General features: G+C 38.1%; 1 protein-coding gene across 3 annotated transcripts in view; it reads right to left on the bottom strand.

The window, feature by feature from the left end:
- EPHA6 (EPH receptor A6) overlaps positions 1-19,182 on the bottom strand; it is a 515,739-nt gene that overhangs the window by 36,081 nt on the left and 460,476 nt on the right. For all 3 annotated transcript variants that reach the window (XM_075169512.1, XM_075169520.1, XM_075169531.1), the window contains one exon: positions 16,688-16,897. In XM_075169512.1, coding sequence (XP_075025613.1) covers positions 16,688-16,897 — 210 coding nt within the window. The remainder of the gene's footprint in view (positions 1-16,687; positions 16,898-19,182) is intronic.

Raw genomic sequence — 19,182 nt, 5'->3', positions numbered from 1 at the left:
ACCCTCAGTAAGTTTGCAGATAACACCAACTTGGGCAGGACTGTTGATCTGCTCGAGGGTAGGAAGGCTCTGCAGAGGGACCTGGACAGGTTGGATCGATGGGCCGAGGCCAACTGTATGAGGTTCAACAAGGCCAAGTGCCGGGTCCTGCACTTCGGCCACAACAACCCCAGGCAACGCTACAGGCTTGGGGAAGAGTGGCTGGAAAGCTGCCCAGAGGAAAAGGACCTGGGGGTGCTGGTTGACAGCCGGCTGAACATGAGCCAGCAGTGTGCCCAGGTGGCCAAGAAGGCCAACGGCATCCTGGCTTGTATCAGAAATAGTGTGGCCAGCAGGAACAGGGAGGTGATCGTGCTCCTGTACTCGGCACTGGTGAGGCCGCACCTTGAATCCTGTGTTCAGTTTTGGGCCCCTCACTACAAGAAGGACATGGAGGTGCTGGAGCGTGTCCAGAGAAGGGCAATGAAGCTGGTGAAGGGCCTGGAGCACCAGTCTTATGAGGAGCAGCTGAGGCAACTGGGGTGGTTTAGCCTGGAGAAAAGGCGGCTGAGGGGAGACCTTATCACTCTCTACAACTACCTGAAAGGAGGTTCTTCTCCCAAGTAACAACTGATAGCACAAGAGGAAATGGCCTCAACTTGTGCCAGTGGAGGTTTAGGTTGGATATTAGGAAAACTTTCTTCACCAAAAGGGTTGTCAAGCATTGGAACAGGCTGCCTAGGGAAGTGGTTGAGTCACCATCCCTGGAAGTATTTAAGACATGTAGATGTGGCGCTTAGGGACATGGTTTAGTGGTGGACTTGGCAGGGCTAGGTTAACAGTTGGACTTGATGATCTTAAAGGTCTTTTCCAACCTAAATGACTCTATGATTCTATGTCTGCCTAAGGGTTTAATCAATAGTACTGCTCCTGTAATTCTAGGAATGTATCTGCACTGAAAAGCCTCTCTGTGTTTTAAAATAAAATAAATTAAGCATAACCATGACATTGCTAAAGAGGAATGGTTAGATGTGGTGGCTGAGTTGCAAGATTTGGGCATAAAAATTTTTTTCTTTGAGTGCACTGTACGTGTTATGATGAATTTAAAGGGAATCTGAGTAAAGAAAGGTAAATATTTCTTAATTGTCACAATATTGTTACAGCTTCCTCATTTTGGAGAAATGGGTCTAGTATGTTTTTCTCAGGCTACAACTGACTTTACCAAATATATTTCTGCATTGGCACTGAGTGCTACAGTGGGAGAAAGAGCATACATGCTCAAACTAATTGTTCATGTTGAATAACAGCTTATCCATGACTAGAAGTATTTATCTCAGGGGAAGCACTGAAGATTTGGGTAAGCCTGAGTAAGGATAAAGAAAGCTTCTAAGAAGATGCACAACACATTTATTATGAGATTTACCCTAGAGTTTTTCTGAAGTAAAGAGTAGGGTGACTACATTTTTATTCAAAAGGGTTTGCATTAAAACCTCAGATGTGGCTCTTCAAGAGGGATTTTAAATGAAAAGCAGAGTGCCTGATGGACAAAGCGTGATAGTTCCAGTCAGAGGGTCCGATATAAAACAAGATACAACGAAAAGAGAAAATAGAGGGAGAAATAATAGGTAATGCACTGAGAGTGAAGATAGGGGCAGTTGGAAATTAGAGTAGAATGAACAGTTAGTGATGTGGTGTTATGGAAGAGGATGACAAGTCTCATCTCAAAATGCACTTTAAAAAAACAATGCAAAAATCAAGGCAGTAAGCATGGCCACATTACTAAGAAGAAAACTAGTTCTTCTATGTAGTTTCAAGTCTTTATATGCCCTTCTTTATTTCCATATACTACATGTTTCTTGGTGAGGTCAATTAACCAGGTTCACCTAATGGCTTCCTTGCAAAGAAAAATTGTTTTAAGAAAGCAGTGAAATTTCTGAGGTTATTCATGACTCAATTTGCCTCATCTATTACTTCACAAAACTGGCCCTAACCATCATTGAATGGATTTCTGAAATTTGAACTGTGAACCAAAAGCCTCGTATGGAATAGGCAGCGATATGAACCTGTGAAACATTTTATAGGAGAGAACAAAAAGCCATGAGATTTCTTAAGAGAAAAGGTTGTTTTTTTCCCCAAAAAACCCATAACTGAAAACAAAAATCTGAAGCTCTAGAGTAGAAAGAAAGGGAACAAGGAATCTAGAATATAAACCAACACATTTCTTTTTCATGCAGTAATACACAGAGTTAATGCACATAGATTTTGGAATTACTTTAAATATAATAAATATGAAGAAAGTTGTTTGTTTGTTTTTAAATATGCTGACAATGAAGATACACTTAATGTCAGGAGACAGAAGATTCTGCCACCTTTTAAGCTGACAATGATACAGCCACAGCGGGGCAGTCAAGCACAAGACATACGATTTGCTTCTAGAGCACTTCCAAAGTGCAAGGAACAGATCAAATATTTTAGATATTAAGGGCAAAATCCCACAGTGCTTAGTCAGGCAAAACTCCTGTTGAAGCCAATGGGAGTTTTGCCTGAATAAGTACTGAGCAAAGACTATGAAGTTTGACCTAGATTTATCAGAGTCATACAAATCTAGGTCTAACACGTTTTTAAGACAGCAACCACTGTGCCGCAATATTCCTGTGGCATTCTGTTTAAAGGAAAACACAGTAACAATGAATCATTCCCTGCATCCCTCATGTATGTAACAAAGGGAAGAATCACAGCTGAGCAAGGAGCTGCTATCTTGAAAGTCTGCCAAAGAGCAAGACTAAAAAGAATAAGTTTACCATTGCAAAGTTTTGGAAATCTGGTAAATACAGAAAAGTGCGCAAGTGAGACTCCCAAGGGCTTGTCTGTGACTGAAAATAATCTGGCTTTCATTCTTGTAAGCAAACAGGCAACAATGAATAATTTCTTTCTATAGTTATCCTTCTGATTTAGGGCGAACCGCAATTCCTACATGGTTAGCAGAAATTCCTCTAGTTGATTTCACCGGGGATTAATTTAGGTGAATAACTAGGTCAGTCTTCTTCCTAAGTTAACGCTTCTATTACAGAAATATGAAAGTAGATTAAGTTTAACATATGTGTATATCTTGCTTCAGAAACTTCCTTCTGTAATTACAGAATCCCATTTACGACAACTTTGATATCACGTACAGGAAAAATATTAGAATTAGCATCAAAGTGAGCAGAAAAATTCATAAGCATGCGAGACGTGCATGTTTTTGGCTTCCTCCTTCTAGCTGACATGAATAGCAAACCCCTGATACCAGTAGCAGTCAGACCAGAGGATCTCCCTGAAGGGCGAGGGGGAGACAGTGGAATATGAGTACTTCGCGTCACAACACAAAAGCCAAAATCATACCAAGCTAAAATTCCACCCTTTCATATTTAGCTGGGTCTACCTTTTGCAAGATTCCTTTATACAAAGAGCAGCAGTTAAACAATGTGAAAAGATATATCTTTCTTATCTGAGAGCTCTTCCATCATTAACATATCCTAAACCTTCTGAACTGTGCAGTATTACCCAGAGAAGCAAATAGCTGTACTATTCGGCCAGATAATAGCTTGATACCATCCTTGACTGTGAAATTAAGCTTAAGATTTTTTAAGGGTGGGTCCTTGAAAATGAAAAGCCTACAACTTCTATCAAGTGTCAGTCTAGGACCTTGTAATCTTACAAAGTAAATGCTAAAACCCACAGTCAAAGTTCGGCCAGCTCCAGGTTTTGCCACCAGATATGAAAGAGTAGTTTCACTTGCTTTGCCTCTGTTACATTTTCAGGTGAGGCAGTGAAGTGCCATAGGAACAAGAACGTACAACTGATTCTCTTTGATGAATACAGCTATAGAGAAGATGACTCATACTCCAGAAGACCATGGCTCAGAAAATTACTGCACCTGAGATTTTCCTCAGTGTTCTGCATCCAAACCTATTCTCCTCATCCATTTTCATGAAGTTGTGTAGACTGGACTTCAGCATCTCCTTGACACTGATGTGTTTCCCACAAAAGCCCCTACTTGCTCTCTTTGTGAACGACTACCTTAAGCAAACAGTTTTGTTATAACTGTTACATTATAACAAAATCAAAGCAAAAATAATACGGACTCTCCTTACTTTCAGAAGTGTCAGGCTTTCTTTCCTCCTTTGTATTCCTGCAAGCCCTCTGCTTCCTCCTCTCCCTCATTTCTTGATTGTCTCCTTTTGCTGACCTTATGTATTAACACTGATCCTCATCCAAAAAAACCCCAAACCAACCAAACAAAATACCTCAAAAGTCCTCCATAAGTAAAGGAAGAAAAGGAATCTTGGTTTTCCCCAGATCTGTGTCTTGAAGATTGGATGTCAGAATTCCAGGCTAAAAATCAATTAGGGTCAAGTCCTTGATAATTTAACAGAATTTCTATTTTCTACGTTACCATTTATTTGCTTTAAAGAAGAACATAAATAATGTCTCCAAAGTTTTAATGCCTCTCTCTAATTTGATAAATTTGAAATTGATAAAAGTCATTAGGAAACACAGGACTAGCCAGTTGCATGCAAATACAGTGTAGGATAATTTCTCAGGAACCAGATTAAAAAAGACCCAAAAACCGGAAAAAACAGGAGCATCCAAGTTTTGGGTCCTTAGCACACAGTAATTCCCCATTCTAAAAAAAAAAAATAAGACTGCATCATGGTCTAGCAGTGTTGCTAAGAATTTTTGGTCTCTTCCAGCATCATAATTGTTTGCTCTCCAGTTGACGTGGCACGCTGGGTGCAAAACACAATGCAAGCAGGGGAAAAATTGAAACAGAAACATAAATGATCTCTTATAGCACCTAAAGATACAGGTTGAGACTCCTCCTCTCAAGGTTCCTTCCCTGTGAGCTTTAAAATATGCATCTGGCTGTGCCTGAAAACTGACTGCTTTTAAATAATCAAGTCTAACAGGTGGGTTTTTTGTTTTAAATTACTCTTATATTGGACTAGAGTCAGAAATTCATTTGACTATACTCAAGGACATAACACAGAGGAATTACATCCTACTGTGGAACATGTCAAGATTTAATTATGAAGCTTTACAAAAGGCTGGTGAAGCCAACTGCTTCAAATTTTCAACCCAGAAGTTTTATATGGCTATATGCAGAAAAGTTACTTTTTACAGCAGTAATTAATATGAATCATAAATTCCCATGGATAGTGGTGTAACGAATGAAAACAAAAAATCATCCAGATCTTGCTTGCTTCCACCTAACAACAGTTAAATAATAGAGTTGGAGCTAAGCTATTTGGATCACTGGAGCCGAATGGTTTTCTTTTCCCAATGAATCATTTACCTCTTCTGACTTCAATACCACACAGTAAACAAATTTAGTTTCTTAACCCGTCTTTAAAAGGTACCAATAATTCTGAATGAGAAAAAACCTCTAGCATATGACTAAGCTACATTCTTTTTCAAAGCTTTCAGGGGTTTGTTCCATTTGTTCTATATATTGGAATACTATAACCTAGAGTAATTCGTGTCAGCTGACATGCTACTGAAAGCAACAGCTCTGACCTTAACAGACTGACTTTAAACTCATTAAACAGTATATCAGGAGCTGTGCAGATATGTTCCAGTTTATTTAACACAGTATAGATATCTTATGATACACTACACCTTGGTCAATACTTCGAATATTAAAATACCAAGTAAACTGTGGTCCATTATTAGCAATAGCCTAACAAAACCGGTGTTCAGGATTATATTCATTCACATAATTAGCAACAAAGCAATAACTCTGATTTTAATGTCAGTACTCCTACATTTTTAATCTTAAGTGTGGATAGTATCGTTCTAAGTGCATGAAGGTATTGCTAAAAAAGTGTAAGTACATTCTCCATGTTTACAATAGCTTCTTCAATTATAGATTGAAAATGGCAATTCTGATTAAAAATTAAAATTAAACAATTATAAATGCATTCAATCAAGTCTATAGGCAGCTAAAAAACCAGCTGTGTTTGAAATTAGATTAATATTCTGATAATTGTTAGCTTTAAAAAAAAAAATCTATCAGCAATATGAGGGATTAACAATAAAATGCTATGACTCCTTATAGTATAAAGTATATAGTACATACATACGTATTAGTATACTGCTTAACTTTATTGGACTTGGTTTCCAGAAACCTAGCTAGAATGGAGGAAAGCAGTGTGCACAAATAGAAGTTTCCAAGGTTCTCAGGTCCACTGAGAGGTCAATAACTTTGGTGCCTTGGTCAACAACTGTAGCTTTCTGAAATTCATAGTCTTCATTTAAACATTATTTCAGAAGTGATTTTCAAGTGCATTGGCTTTTTCCCCCCTCCTCTGTCCTTGCATAGATATTTAAGATTTGTTCAGAGAAGTAGCATTGCCTATTTATATGTGTTCAATACCAGTAAGTTTTGAATCTTATACTGAAGCCAGATTTAATGTTCATGATTGTGAGATAACACTGTCTACGGAGGGAAAAAAAAGAACTCTTATATAGCACTAGCTATATAACAACAAATAAGGAATGATCATTCCCCCCCAAATAACTTCCTAGATGTTCTACCAGTTAATTATATAGCATCAGCCTTGGTAATGTTAAAACCAGTCAGTGCTTTGACACACTTGATGAATAACCCTTCATTCTAGGCTATACCAGAAGTAAAACATATTTATAATTTTCTTCTTAGGCAATGGAAGGTATTATTTAAGCCCTGTAGGGAAAGTGACCCTGTCTCTGCCTTCCCCAAGTACTAATCATATCATTAGGTCACCAGAAGCAATAGCAATTATAGTTCTGAAAATAAAAGGATATTTGTTATATTTAAACATTTCAAAATGTAAGTTGTCTGGAGAAAAAAAAAAACAAAGCCAAACCCACTTTGCAGCTTTATGCAGACAGTTAATGACAACTTTTTGTAGAGATAAAGAGAGATCAGCAGGCTATTGAATGACAACTTTTTGTAGAGATAAAGAGAGATCAGCAGGCTATTAAACACGCTGAAGACAATGGTATGGTCACAAACAGCCACCTTTTGAAGGATGCCAACTCTAGAGGCTCCCCAGCTTATCTTCGTTTCTTTTCTAAACGGCGCTCTCTCTTTATAGTTGTACTTCTTTTGCGTTCCCTGCCAGCAGGGACTGAGTGATGCTGCGACCAGCTATGCAGAAGGAAGATTAACAGCAAAATGGATCTGCTAAAAGAGTCTCTTCCCTTTGCACAGGTAGCATGTTGTATAGCTGCTTCATGTCTTTGGCTGGCCACATACTCTCCAACAAACAGGTACACTTCAAACCCATTAATCAAATCAGTATCTCCTGGTAATGAAACGTGAATTTCCCAAAGAAGAGACAATTATATATTACGGGATTAAACTACAAATTGGAAAATAGATTTTTAAACATAGATACAGGACACACAGCAAGTTATATCAATTGTTTTCTAAATTCTGTCTTGAGCCTAACAACAAGGAATGAAATAAAAAACAGTGGTCCCATAAACCCTCACCGAAACTTTGGTAATGCATATTTTATTTCTTCATATCTGAATTAAAAGATAAAGCCAGGTAGTATTCCCCTAATGGTGTGTGACAGCTACAAAGCAAAACCAGAAACTCAGCACTGCAGAAAAATGTAACAATGAAAAATACCCTTTTTTTGCTTTTGAAAGTAAACTAGGGATCAATTTTATTTGAAAAGGCAAATCATACCACTGCACTCTAAAGTCAGGTAACAAAACATGAATTAATTAAACTAAAATACATTTCCAGATCAGCATCCTAACATTCAAGATCTAGCTGAAGAACCTATCTAGTTTAATCTTTCATATGTTGGCTCAGAAAAGCCTTTGGCCTGGTGTTTTTCATTTGCTCTATTACTGCTTGCTTTTGGTCATAGCCAAACTATAGTGAAATTGCAGATGCATTTTTGTAGGCTAGTTTTCTTCTCAGTTCTGTTCCATGATCCTCTGTTGTGTTAGCTGTTATTTAAGCTGATCATTAAGGTCCACTCCAGTGTCTTTTTCTTACGATTTTTTTTGAACAAAGAAGTTTTTGCACCAGTCATTTTATCTACAAAAGTTACCTTGGGCTAATTTTTGTCACTATTTGCGCTGCTAAAATACTAAATGATAGTCTCTGCCTCCTTACATTCTCTTACCCTTTTTGATTTCTGCAATGTTTTCCCCATAAAAGTGATTTTAGTTACATTTATTCTATATCAAGTTTCAGTAGTGCCACATAAAATATTTTAAACTTCTGCAGATTTATATGCTTGCCCAGGTCTGCCTGTTTTTACTGCTGTACACCATTTCTCAAAATTATTCCTAGAGTTTTTCTGTTGGATTGTACTGCACTACATAACTGTTTCCATTTGGATTGTGATTCCTGCAGTCACATTTTGTTATCGCTTTCACTAACAAATGGATTTGGCAGAATTAATCTACTGAAAAGCAATGTCTTACTGAAAAATCTTGAGCATGGGATGATTTATTTTGCATCCATGCAGCATGTGGCACAGAACTTCACTGTGCAAATCCTGCACAGCCCCTTCTGTATGCGTTAGGGCATGTCTGTTAGACAGGTGCAGTCCTGATTCAAGGACTTTTACAACCAGACATCCTGCACATCCACAGTTAGTTTATTTTATTGGTTAGAGTTACTCTTACTGTTTGAAGCAAGAATTGCCATAGTGAATCAAACCCAAGGTGCTCTAATCCCGTAACCTGCGGCAGTCAGATGTTTCAGAGGAAGGTGTGAAAGCTTGAAAATAATCCACGCTGCTACTTCTCTCTTTCATATTTGTTTTCTTCCTGTCCTCCTTCCTTCCCTAGGCTGAAATATGAGGTTTCATATCTCTTCAAAATTGTTATTGACTGCATCAACTGGATATTATTTCTTCCTAAGAATATTCAACCCCCCCCCCTTTTTTTTTTAAATAAATCTTGTTGAAATCTTGGCCCAAATGGCTTTCTGTGGCAATCAATCAGCCCCATGGTTTAATTACACACTGTGTGATAAAACTATTTCCCATCTTTAAAGTAGTTTTGAATTTCCCATCATTCAACTTAATTGGACATACCTTTATTTTTGTACTTTATGAAACAGGAGCATACATTTCTGACCTAGACCATTAATTATTCAACATAGTATGTTTCCAGTGATCATTTCAGCCAAATTTTTAGCCTAGATCTAAGACTCACTGGTGTGAATATCCTGCATTGCTCTTGTCATCTCTGCAGTAGGCCGGTACATTTTCCTGTTAATCCTCTGGAATAGTGACTGTTTTAAATGGTATTCACAGTCAGAGCTAGACAGATCTTTCCTGAGTGTTGGGATACCCCTTATAACCCTAATCCCTATGTCTTTCCTTGCTACAGCAGTTACCATGAGTTCAGTAAAAATACGTATGCAGTGAATCAACAGAAAGTACTCCAATAGTGGAGTGGGTTTTCAGCCTGGGGGTATATCGACCCCCAAGAGTCTTTAAAGAATACTTTAGAGAGATCTGTAAAAGATACCAAAGTGCAATGTGCTATACAAAAACCCACAAATGAGAAGTTTCCAACAAAGTTTGCATCTCCACTGGATAAATTTCAGGAATCCATGCACTGAGAAGGGTTGACAACCACTGCACCAAAATATGCTTTACTGTTCCCAGACAATATTATACCAAAAAATAATCAATGCAATCACAATCAGTATTAAATGTCACAAACAGATTCATCATTTATCTCCTAGATGCTCCTTCAATGGCACTGATGCTTTAGGTCTGTAAGAAGTTCATTCTCAATCCTACTCTAAGTCATTTGTAAATACACACCTCCATTTTTCATAATCACACTTACAGATGACCAGAGAACCAACCTGAGAAATAGCAAGGCACATACATGTGGAGTTTAATACTCCAATTTGTTAATATGAAATTGGGAGGAATCAGAGAGACAAGAAGTTGAAATCCAAGCTAAAAGAAAGGCAGAGCTTACAAATCTCCAAAAAGGCAGCAATTCTTATATTGATTACAGTACAATTTCTTCTTTTCATAGGAAATTAAATTAGGTTATGATGAATGATGGAATGATGCTTTGAAGTCATATTAGGAATGAAGTGCAAAATATCACCCTTTTTACAGCCAAGATGTTAGGGCATACTTGTGTGGAGTTCATCAACAGAATGATTTGAGCATGAAAAAGTGAAATGCAAAGTTTCCAACTCTGTTTCTCTGCCAAATGCATATTTGGAGTTTCTACTTGGGATGGTGTGGTGTGGTTGGGGAGAAAAAAGCAGGGATGAGAGCGCTATTATATTGAGTTTTACCAATTCAACCACTTAATTTAGAAATCTCTCTGAATTAAGCTGCTTTTGATCCTCTGTACATCTAAATGCAAATTTTCATGCTTTTTTCCCATACATTCTCAGAGCTCAAATGACAACTGTTACAGTGAGGAAGAGAATACTCACAGAAGTAGAAAGTTAGACAAAACATGGAGAGAGAATGTAACTTTATATTTATGTCTCATTCTTTTCCTTGGACCTTCCTCCTAAGGACCTGCCTTTGTTATGGTCTGTGTTATATTCTGTTAACATTTCTATTGTTACTAACTTTCAAGTGGGTTAAATAAACCAGAAAACCTCTTAAATGAACTTAGGATCACAGCTGGATAAAAGCTGAACAGAGAATCTAAGAGAGTGGATGTATTAAAATATTTTGACAAAGACACATATCGTCATCTTTCAGGGGCTACTATAAATAAGCCAAGTAAATAGCAGGCACCATGCCCTACACTGAATGAGTAAGTTTGGGACTTTCTGTTCCTTTTAAACACATAACTACTCATTAAAAGTCATCACACCTCACACTGTTAGAGCCCAAAAGGCAAGAAGTCTTTTTTTTAAGACACTCCTTCCTTAGGCCGCTCCTTTATCTGTTGGCTGTTTGTCCTTGAACATAACCTGAGCACATTTTATCTTTGTCCAGGCCAACACAACAGAAGACAGGGTCTTGAAGGGGGCACATGTAGGACCTCCAACCCCATGCATCCTCAGAGAGTGTGGAATGGATCCAGCTGAAGCTGGCAACTCACATGAAGGCAATTAATCTCACCACCACTTGATACAAATCACATCACACACTTTAAAACTAGTTACTGCATCTCCCATACACTGGTGCAGGCTGAGCACATTGGCACAGCTCTTATTAACTTGTTTCTTGACTTCTTGCATGTGCTCTGAGAAATTAACTACTTTTTCAACAGAATATTCAGGCAAGGTACCCATATCAGGCTTCAGCCCAGCAAGATAAAATTGCAAAACTTGAGGAGAACAAATATTATTCTTCTCACAGGGCATTAGCCTGTTACAAACCACATTAGCCCTCTCATTTTTTAGCCAGTCTCTATGAGATCAAATGTAAAAAACCCCTCCAGGTAATGGAAAGGTTGGTAGGATTCCACACCATGTGCCTGGTTTCAGGCTGGGAACCAACCATGGTCATGATACATCCTGCCTATCAGTATGTTTCTCTCAGTTTGGTGATGACAAAATGTGCTGTTAACTCTGTATGTAATGTGACAACTAGTTGACAATGATGGTGCTCAACCTTATGTCACCAATTAGTTTTCAAGAAAGTAAGATTAATACAGACCTTTACAGTACACAACCTCTTTTTCCTCTTTCTTTTTTCTGAATGGCTGCCAATAATCAATTTACTCCATCGTCTCCGATTAAGTGGATTCTTAAATGTCTAGGCAATATGCTGGTCATAGCACTCAGGTCATTTAGAAGCTATTGTTTGACATCCCAAATTAACTAGAAAATCATTTGTGTCTTGTTTCAATTTTTAGCAAGTTAAACCTTCTCCCCCGCATACCCATTATTTGTGTACAAGTAAGAGAACATGGAAAATGTCTTGACATATAAAATTATGTAACAAAATAAATAATATTAAGTCCTCATTCTGATCCTCCCAAAGTTTTGCTACTTGCCAGGATTTATATAGATTACTGGCATCAATCTGCTTTGCTCCTCTAATGAATCTAATAAGCTTGAAATCTCCATGGATGGGGTATTTTATCCAACTGGCTTGAGAAGAGTCAGACCCGTAAAGTTCACCAAATGATTCACTAGATGTAGTGTAATAAATCAATTCTCTAACTAGTATTCTGGAAGTAAGAAAATATTTTATATATTAAGGCTGAATTCAGAAATACAGCTGATAAGAGAGAGAAATCTAGAATATATTTATTCATGCATTATATAATTCAGTTAGTAGCAGCTTTTTGTCTCACTACAAATCAGATTTAATGCAGAATATTAAGGTGTCACCTTTAACAGAAATACCAGTTTAGTCCTTTTTGCAGTAGTGCTATGGATCCTGTTCTGATTATATATATACGTACACATTTTGCTACATGTAAAAAGTTTTCCTGGAGGCTCATGGTTCTTTTTGAAATACAGGTGAACCCTGACTATGTTTTAACTAAATGAATTTACATCATATAACATAGCCTATCTAAAAGCAGGGCTGCAAGAGCCTAGATGTCCTCTGTATTGACAGGAATGCTTGTTTATATACTAGAAATGTCTTTTTATGAGCTACCGTTGCCTTGGAAACCACTACTAAAAACGAAAGTTCCGACTCCATGGAAAAAAACCATGATATTCAGTTATCCCAAAATTTACCTTATCTTTTCCTGATCAATCTGAAACTCAGAGATTGGCAGTTGGATGTTCCTAACTCTTAATTCCTCCTTCCTATTCTAAAATTATATCTTGCTGTAAGTTTTGCAATTCTCGATAGCAAACAGAGGCCAATCTCTTATTTCTTACCAATCCTCTTATCAAAAACATATTTTCATTCTTTGTCTCAATAGGCTGGAGGACAAAAAAACCCAAAGCCTTCACGGAAATCAGAAATCTGTTTTCTGAGATTTCAATCTTTTCATGTACTGTTTAAAGCATTCAACAGCTCTCCGACCAGGAGTGTCAGTCCAAAATTCTTGGGAAACATAATGACCTTTAATTATGTTATTTTGAGGCATTTGTCAGTTTTCCCATCACTACTTAGTTGAATATAGTCTCCTAAGCAGTGTTTCAGTGTGAGCACAGAAGGTAGCCATTTTCTAGGTGGTTTCCTTTCCAGATTTTCCCTATCAGTGTTATTGCTTTTCCTAGACTTCGATTCCTGATTTTTGCCCTGCATGTGGTAGGATGTGCCAATAGAAAGAATATAAGATCTATTCTAAACCAGCGAGTAAGGAGGAAGATAGGTATATTGGATGACAACAGGAAGACAAAGCAAAAGATGCCAATCATCTGACTCAAGGCTGTGTCTGCTCAGACATGGTGAATTCACAAGGTAAGAGGGCCTTTTGGCTTATTTTTGTGAGGATGTGACCTGTTTTGCCACAGAGCATGACAGCTTTATAAAATTTGATTTGTCTTTTGCATCAATTTACAATTTTTATTTCTGGGAATACATTCACACAGTATTGACCACAGCATCACAGATGCATGGATATAAAATTCTAATTTTTGGCTTCTAATTGGCTTAAGTTGTCTTGTAGCTCTTGTTTCCCAAGAAAACATCCAATTGTACCATTCTATTTCTGACACCAGGACTAAGACAAAAAGGGGAATAAAAAAAAAATCATCACAGTTTCCTCCGAGCACTGACAGACAGTGGTGTACTAGGAGACGTGAGCCTAAAAATACTACTATTCAATATGCAGACCCAGTCTATGGATTTTTTGTAGCTACAGGTACTGGGCTGTTATCAAGAAAAATCCTCGTGGAGAGGAAACACGAATTCTAAAAGCACCAGAACCTTCGTGAAAGCACTGAGGGTTTAACCTTCATATGGCAAAAGCCCAGTATGGAACTAAATAGATGCTATAAAAACCTTTAGTAATATACATGGCCCACTGTTGGGAAGATGTTAATGATGAGGAAACAGGTCAATGACATAAAAATGGTCAGTGAAAGCTGCGAGAAGACGTGAGATCCAGTGTGGGGTTCTATTCTTTTCTGTTACCATGAAAGACTGCTTAAAGGGTGAAAGTCTTCACTGAGTCCTCCACAGCCACCGTGACAAAAATTTCTTTCTTTTCCCCTGCTTTTGGCCATAACTGTGCTGTGTTCCTTTAAAAAAGTGACAGGACTATTGGACTTCCTACAGGGAACATCTACAGGACCTGCTCAAGGGGAGCAAGTCCCAGAGGATGGAGCATATGGCAGGCAAGAGCATCTTGGCTACCACCAGATCGTACAGAATGACTGCAACATGGAACAGGGACTGGAGCAGTCTGTCTACCCTCAGGGATGAGGGAAAGACATTTCCCAAGGACCAGAGGTGACAGAAGGGAATTGGGCAGACTGAGCCACAGTGACTGAAAGTCTGGATGTGAAGAACAAGGGGGCTGGGATTGAAGTAACGAGTGATTTAAAATGCTTTTAATTTATATTATGCCTGACTCTGCTACTTTGAATTCTTCCTGTTTACAAAGTTTCTAGTTCACATTATAATGAAACATAGCATTTTCCCACCTGAGTTTCAAAGCTTTTTGATCTTCTTTGCGGAGTTCATGGTTAAAGCAGATTCACCGTAAACATTTGGCTGACACAGGGTCCTGCCACCTGACCATCAGCCTCTGTAGTGTCCCCTCCTTATTTGCAGTATCCCAATGGACATGCTATAGATACCTGCTGCTGGTACAGCATGTGGTTGCAACCTTGGAGGACTGAAGCAATGGCTCTGAGGTGTTCCACCAGCTGCCTCATAGATTCTCATGTTAACCAGCTGGGTGAACCAATAGGAAAATAGTGAGCATTTCATCAAAGCCTGTCCTATCTTTCAAGAGAGTCCTTCAGCACAGATATATTGCCATGAAACACTTCTTTTTTAAACAGCATAGCATTTCCCGATTACAAGCAGCTCTAGCTATGATGAAAAGGGCAGGCACTAGCTATTCTAAAAAACTAATTGTTCGGTATTGGTATCCATTAGAAACTTACAGGATAAATAATAGCTGAAAGCCTCAAATTATCATTTGGTATTTTTTCCTGAACCTAACTGGGAGAGACTGTTTGGCAATTTCCAGTGCCTTCCACCAGCTGAGCTGATTAGCCCATGATCAGTGCTGAGCAACGTAAGTTAACTTGCCTGTCACTGGGGGCATTTGCTGCCAGCTGAGCACACTCACACAGACAATCAGCAAGGCTCAGCCAATATCTGATGACTTGTTAAGCTGCAGTAATGTTTATTTTTCCTGTCAAGCCTCATACTAAGAAGCAGTGTGAAGCAAAAGAGGTTTTGAGAACTAAATGAGGGAAATCTCCCCTATAAAGGAAAAAACTACGAATTTTTTTTTTTTCCCAGCTTGCATATTAATACTGATAGAAAACCTTGCAAAGTGACTTGTTTTGCTCTAGTCAGCTTGCAGTTCTATGTAGACCTTGTTCCAAGAAGTGAAATTTACAGTGAATTTATCAGAACACCCCTATTTTAGGCTTAAACTAAAAAAAAAAAAAAAAATCAAAAAAAAAATCTGTAATCCCATTACAATAGCTATATTGAATTCAATAGATACACCAGAGTACTTACTACAATATGGTTAAATTAGATGAGTGAAACAGAAAAAAAGGTTGAAATAGGTCAAAATAAATTATTTAATGCTAATTTATTATCTCTATTAGAATTCTGTCACTGTGCTCTATCATGGGAACACACAAATTCTGTACATTTTGTGAGTACTAATGAGAATGCACTCTGACTCCGAAATAATTTTAGTTTTAGTGATAGATATGAAAGTTACTTGAAATCAGCTTATAATTAGCTAAGATTCTTAATATTGTGGTAATAATCATAACAGGAATGTAACTGAACATTTTGGTATGGTGAAAAAATGCTGTATCTGAACTTGTAATTTTATTAGCACCGACACACTCCTTTCCCTACTTTCTTCATGCTGCAGGTGCAATTTACTTTTTTCTTCTAAGTCAAATTTGAACAAGCTTCTCCATGTTCAAGAATTTTTCACTTCACTAGAAACGGCCCTCTCCAAGAAACCAAACCACAAACCAAACCAACCAAACAAAAAAACCACCCAAAAATCATTTTCCACTATAGCAATTTACTTGCATCACATAAGGAATTTAAGTATTAATGAAACGAGACTTAAACCTTGAGAGAAAGGTCCCACATATCCTGTTAGAAGGTAAGCTTCAGTAAAATAAAATGAAAATTTGAATTTATGAATGCAAGGTTTGACACCGTGCTTCCAACAGTGGAATTGGTGAGATTCTCTCCTCCCCCTTTCCCGCCTTTTAAAAACATACCTTTGTAAATGAACACAAGTTAGCAGAAGGGGAAGCGATGTGGAAAAAAAAAACAACAAAAAACAAACATAAAGTCCAAAACCCAAACAAGAATGGAAAAGGTCTCCCCCTTATACCTGCACATTTGCTTAAAAAAAAACTTTTGCCAAAGTTTATTATACATCCTTTACACAGCCAAAAATCAAAACAACTTCCCTTAAACACATTGGCAGTGCTATTAAACCACATGGACTGAGACTGGAACAATGCCATTTCAAACTACTATTCCTATGGCATAGACAAATCTGAAACTGGAATAAAGGAGGCACAAGGCAATCAACTGTTCAAATTAGATAAGACAAACTTACGCTTGTAGGACAAACTTACGCTTGTTGTGTAAGCAGCTTCAGGATCATCCTCTAACACTCGTGACAAACCAAAATCAGAGACTTTACACATAAGGTTACTGTTGACCAAGATATTACGGGCTGCCAGATCACGGTGTACATAGCCCATGTCTGAGAGGTACTTCATGCCAGATGCAATCCCCCGCAGCATGCCAACCAGCTGGATGACTGTGAAGTGGCCATCATGCTTCTGCAAGTAAAGATGCAAGTTCAAAGAACACAGCTAGTTTTCATAAATTCCATACTAGTGATATTAACTACAGCTCATATGTAAAATACATTTGTAACCCATCCAACCAACCTGCCCGCTGCAAGCTTTTTCTTTTTTCCAGTGTTTAACTTGCTCAGCAGTGCAAGCTATCCCATATCTCATTGTGCAGTTATCTCCCCTTTTCTTCCACATTTTCACACTCTCCACAATCTTTCTGCTGACAGCATTTAATGCCTTTTATCTTCAGTTACTGAGAACACTTTCCCCAAACACTACTTTTTAATAGAAGAATGACAACACACAGAAAAATCCTCTTACTCCATCGCCTCAGGAAACAAAAAGCCCTCTTTATATGCCTCAACCTTGATTGTCTGCACGAAGTACTGCTGTTACCTCACTTTTGGGTTTTTTGGGAGGTTGGTTTGTTTTAAAAACGACAAGCCTGGAAAAAGTTTGGGGCTTTACCTCATGCCTGTTCTGCATCTAACACCATATAATCTCTGAACACTAGATTAAGAAGGAGATTTGGGTTGAAATTCAGGGGTCATGTGTAGCTTTTCCAAAGTCTTCCTGGCTGACTAAGCCCATTAAGCCCAGACCCATGAATGCATTAAGCTGCTTAACTCCTGCTGAAATCTATTGGAACTGAACACGTAAATAAGAGTTATGTCGTTAACCATGCTTGTCCATCTGGTCAGTCTTGGTGGGCCTCTGTTTCCCAGCCGCAAAGTTAAAGTTAACGCTTCTGTACCTCCTGAATTATGTGGCAGTAGGGACCAAGTGAGTACCTGTACAGAAATCTGATTATGAGCTTTTTGCCTGGGTTAGGTCTGCCCTATCTACCATTTACAGCAGACTGCTTACAGCAGTATTTTTGTGACCTCAACTGGCAGACATTTAGCTTCTCATGGATTATTCAGTGAGGCAGGCTTCTATGTTAGCAGGAACAGCCAAACAAAACCAAACAACTCTTCCCTGCGAGCAAGTTAACTGTCCATTTTCTCTTTCAACACCTTCAGCACTGGGCTGCAGACAAGTAGCAGTGTCCTGATCAGCATTCAGGACATTTCTATTGCTTAGCTCATACATTTAAGCAAGATGATTTTTGTAGGGGAGAAGTTTACAGTAAGTTCAGTAAATTTATTAGATTCAGCAAAGCAATAGGCTGAACTATATGGATATGCTTAACTTTATCCCTGATCAGCAAAGTGTTTCAGCATTTCCATTAGGATTCAATGATTTGAGGCCTATATCTAGCTAGTCAGGATATAAACATTTAAAGAAATAAGGAATTAGTACTCAGATCTAATCAAGGTTACCAAAAAACCACAAACAAACCAGCCAACCACAAAACCCCAGACAGGGAGAAGTTTTTCTTGCTTCTCATGTTATTAATCTATCCTCTGAAATGAAGCAATACTAGACCAAGACCTGCCTCATATATATTATACATGTACTTAAATCAAGAAATTATACATTCTTAAATGATAAGTCATTTAGTGTGCATAACAGGCTGCTAAATTAAAAAAAGTTTTTTGCCTATAAGGAAGTTGGAGGAACTAGTTCCTAAAGTTGCTATTATTCAATTAAACTTTATTGGGTACAAACAGAAAGAAAAACAGACTTAGCAAACAGAAAAGGCAGAGACATTGTGGATTCTGCAATTTGTAGAACTTGCAGAGTGTCTTGAAACTCTTTCAATTCTTTTCATAAAATCAGTTGGAAGAAAAGCCCAAGTGCAGTAGTATACGAAAACCTGCATTATGGGCAACATTCACCAGTTACTAACCAGTACTACTATGTCAGGTTATAACAAAACAAGACAAAAAAACAGAAAGAAAATGGTAAAAGGAAGATACTCATCGATGCTACATGGTTAGGCTTCCAAGCTGCTCTTCTAAGCCAACATATAGAATGCAAAAATGCAGATACTAACACACCTTGTCATCTAGAATGCCTCATCATACTCCTCAGCAACACTTGTATTTAAGGAACCATGCTTCCATCAGTGGCCAAACACCACAGCCATCTCACAGACTTCTCCAAACAAAGCATGTTTAGTGACACTTCTTTGAAACCAGCTAGCTATTTATGACTGATTCATAGCAACTTTTCCCCTTGAATGTTCTCACTGTTCCTCTTGCGTCAGTGCTCTGGAGCCTTTTTGTCTCTAAATTCCCCATACAAAAGTGGAAGTAGATCCTTCCAAGCAATCATGTCACACGTATAAGCAACCCCCTTCCTTTGTTTTCTCCATCAAAGCC

This window comes from Calonectris borealis, chromosome 1 (genome assembly GCF_964195595.1).
Source record: "Calonectris borealis chromosome 1, bCalBor7.hap1.2, whole genome shotgun sequence".
Taxonomy (NCBI): Eukaryota; Metazoa; Chordata; class Aves; order Procellariiformes; family Procellariidae; genus Calonectris; species Calonectris borealis.
Note: the sequence above shows the minus strand (reverse complement) of the source record. Positions and strands in the feature narration are given on the sequence as shown.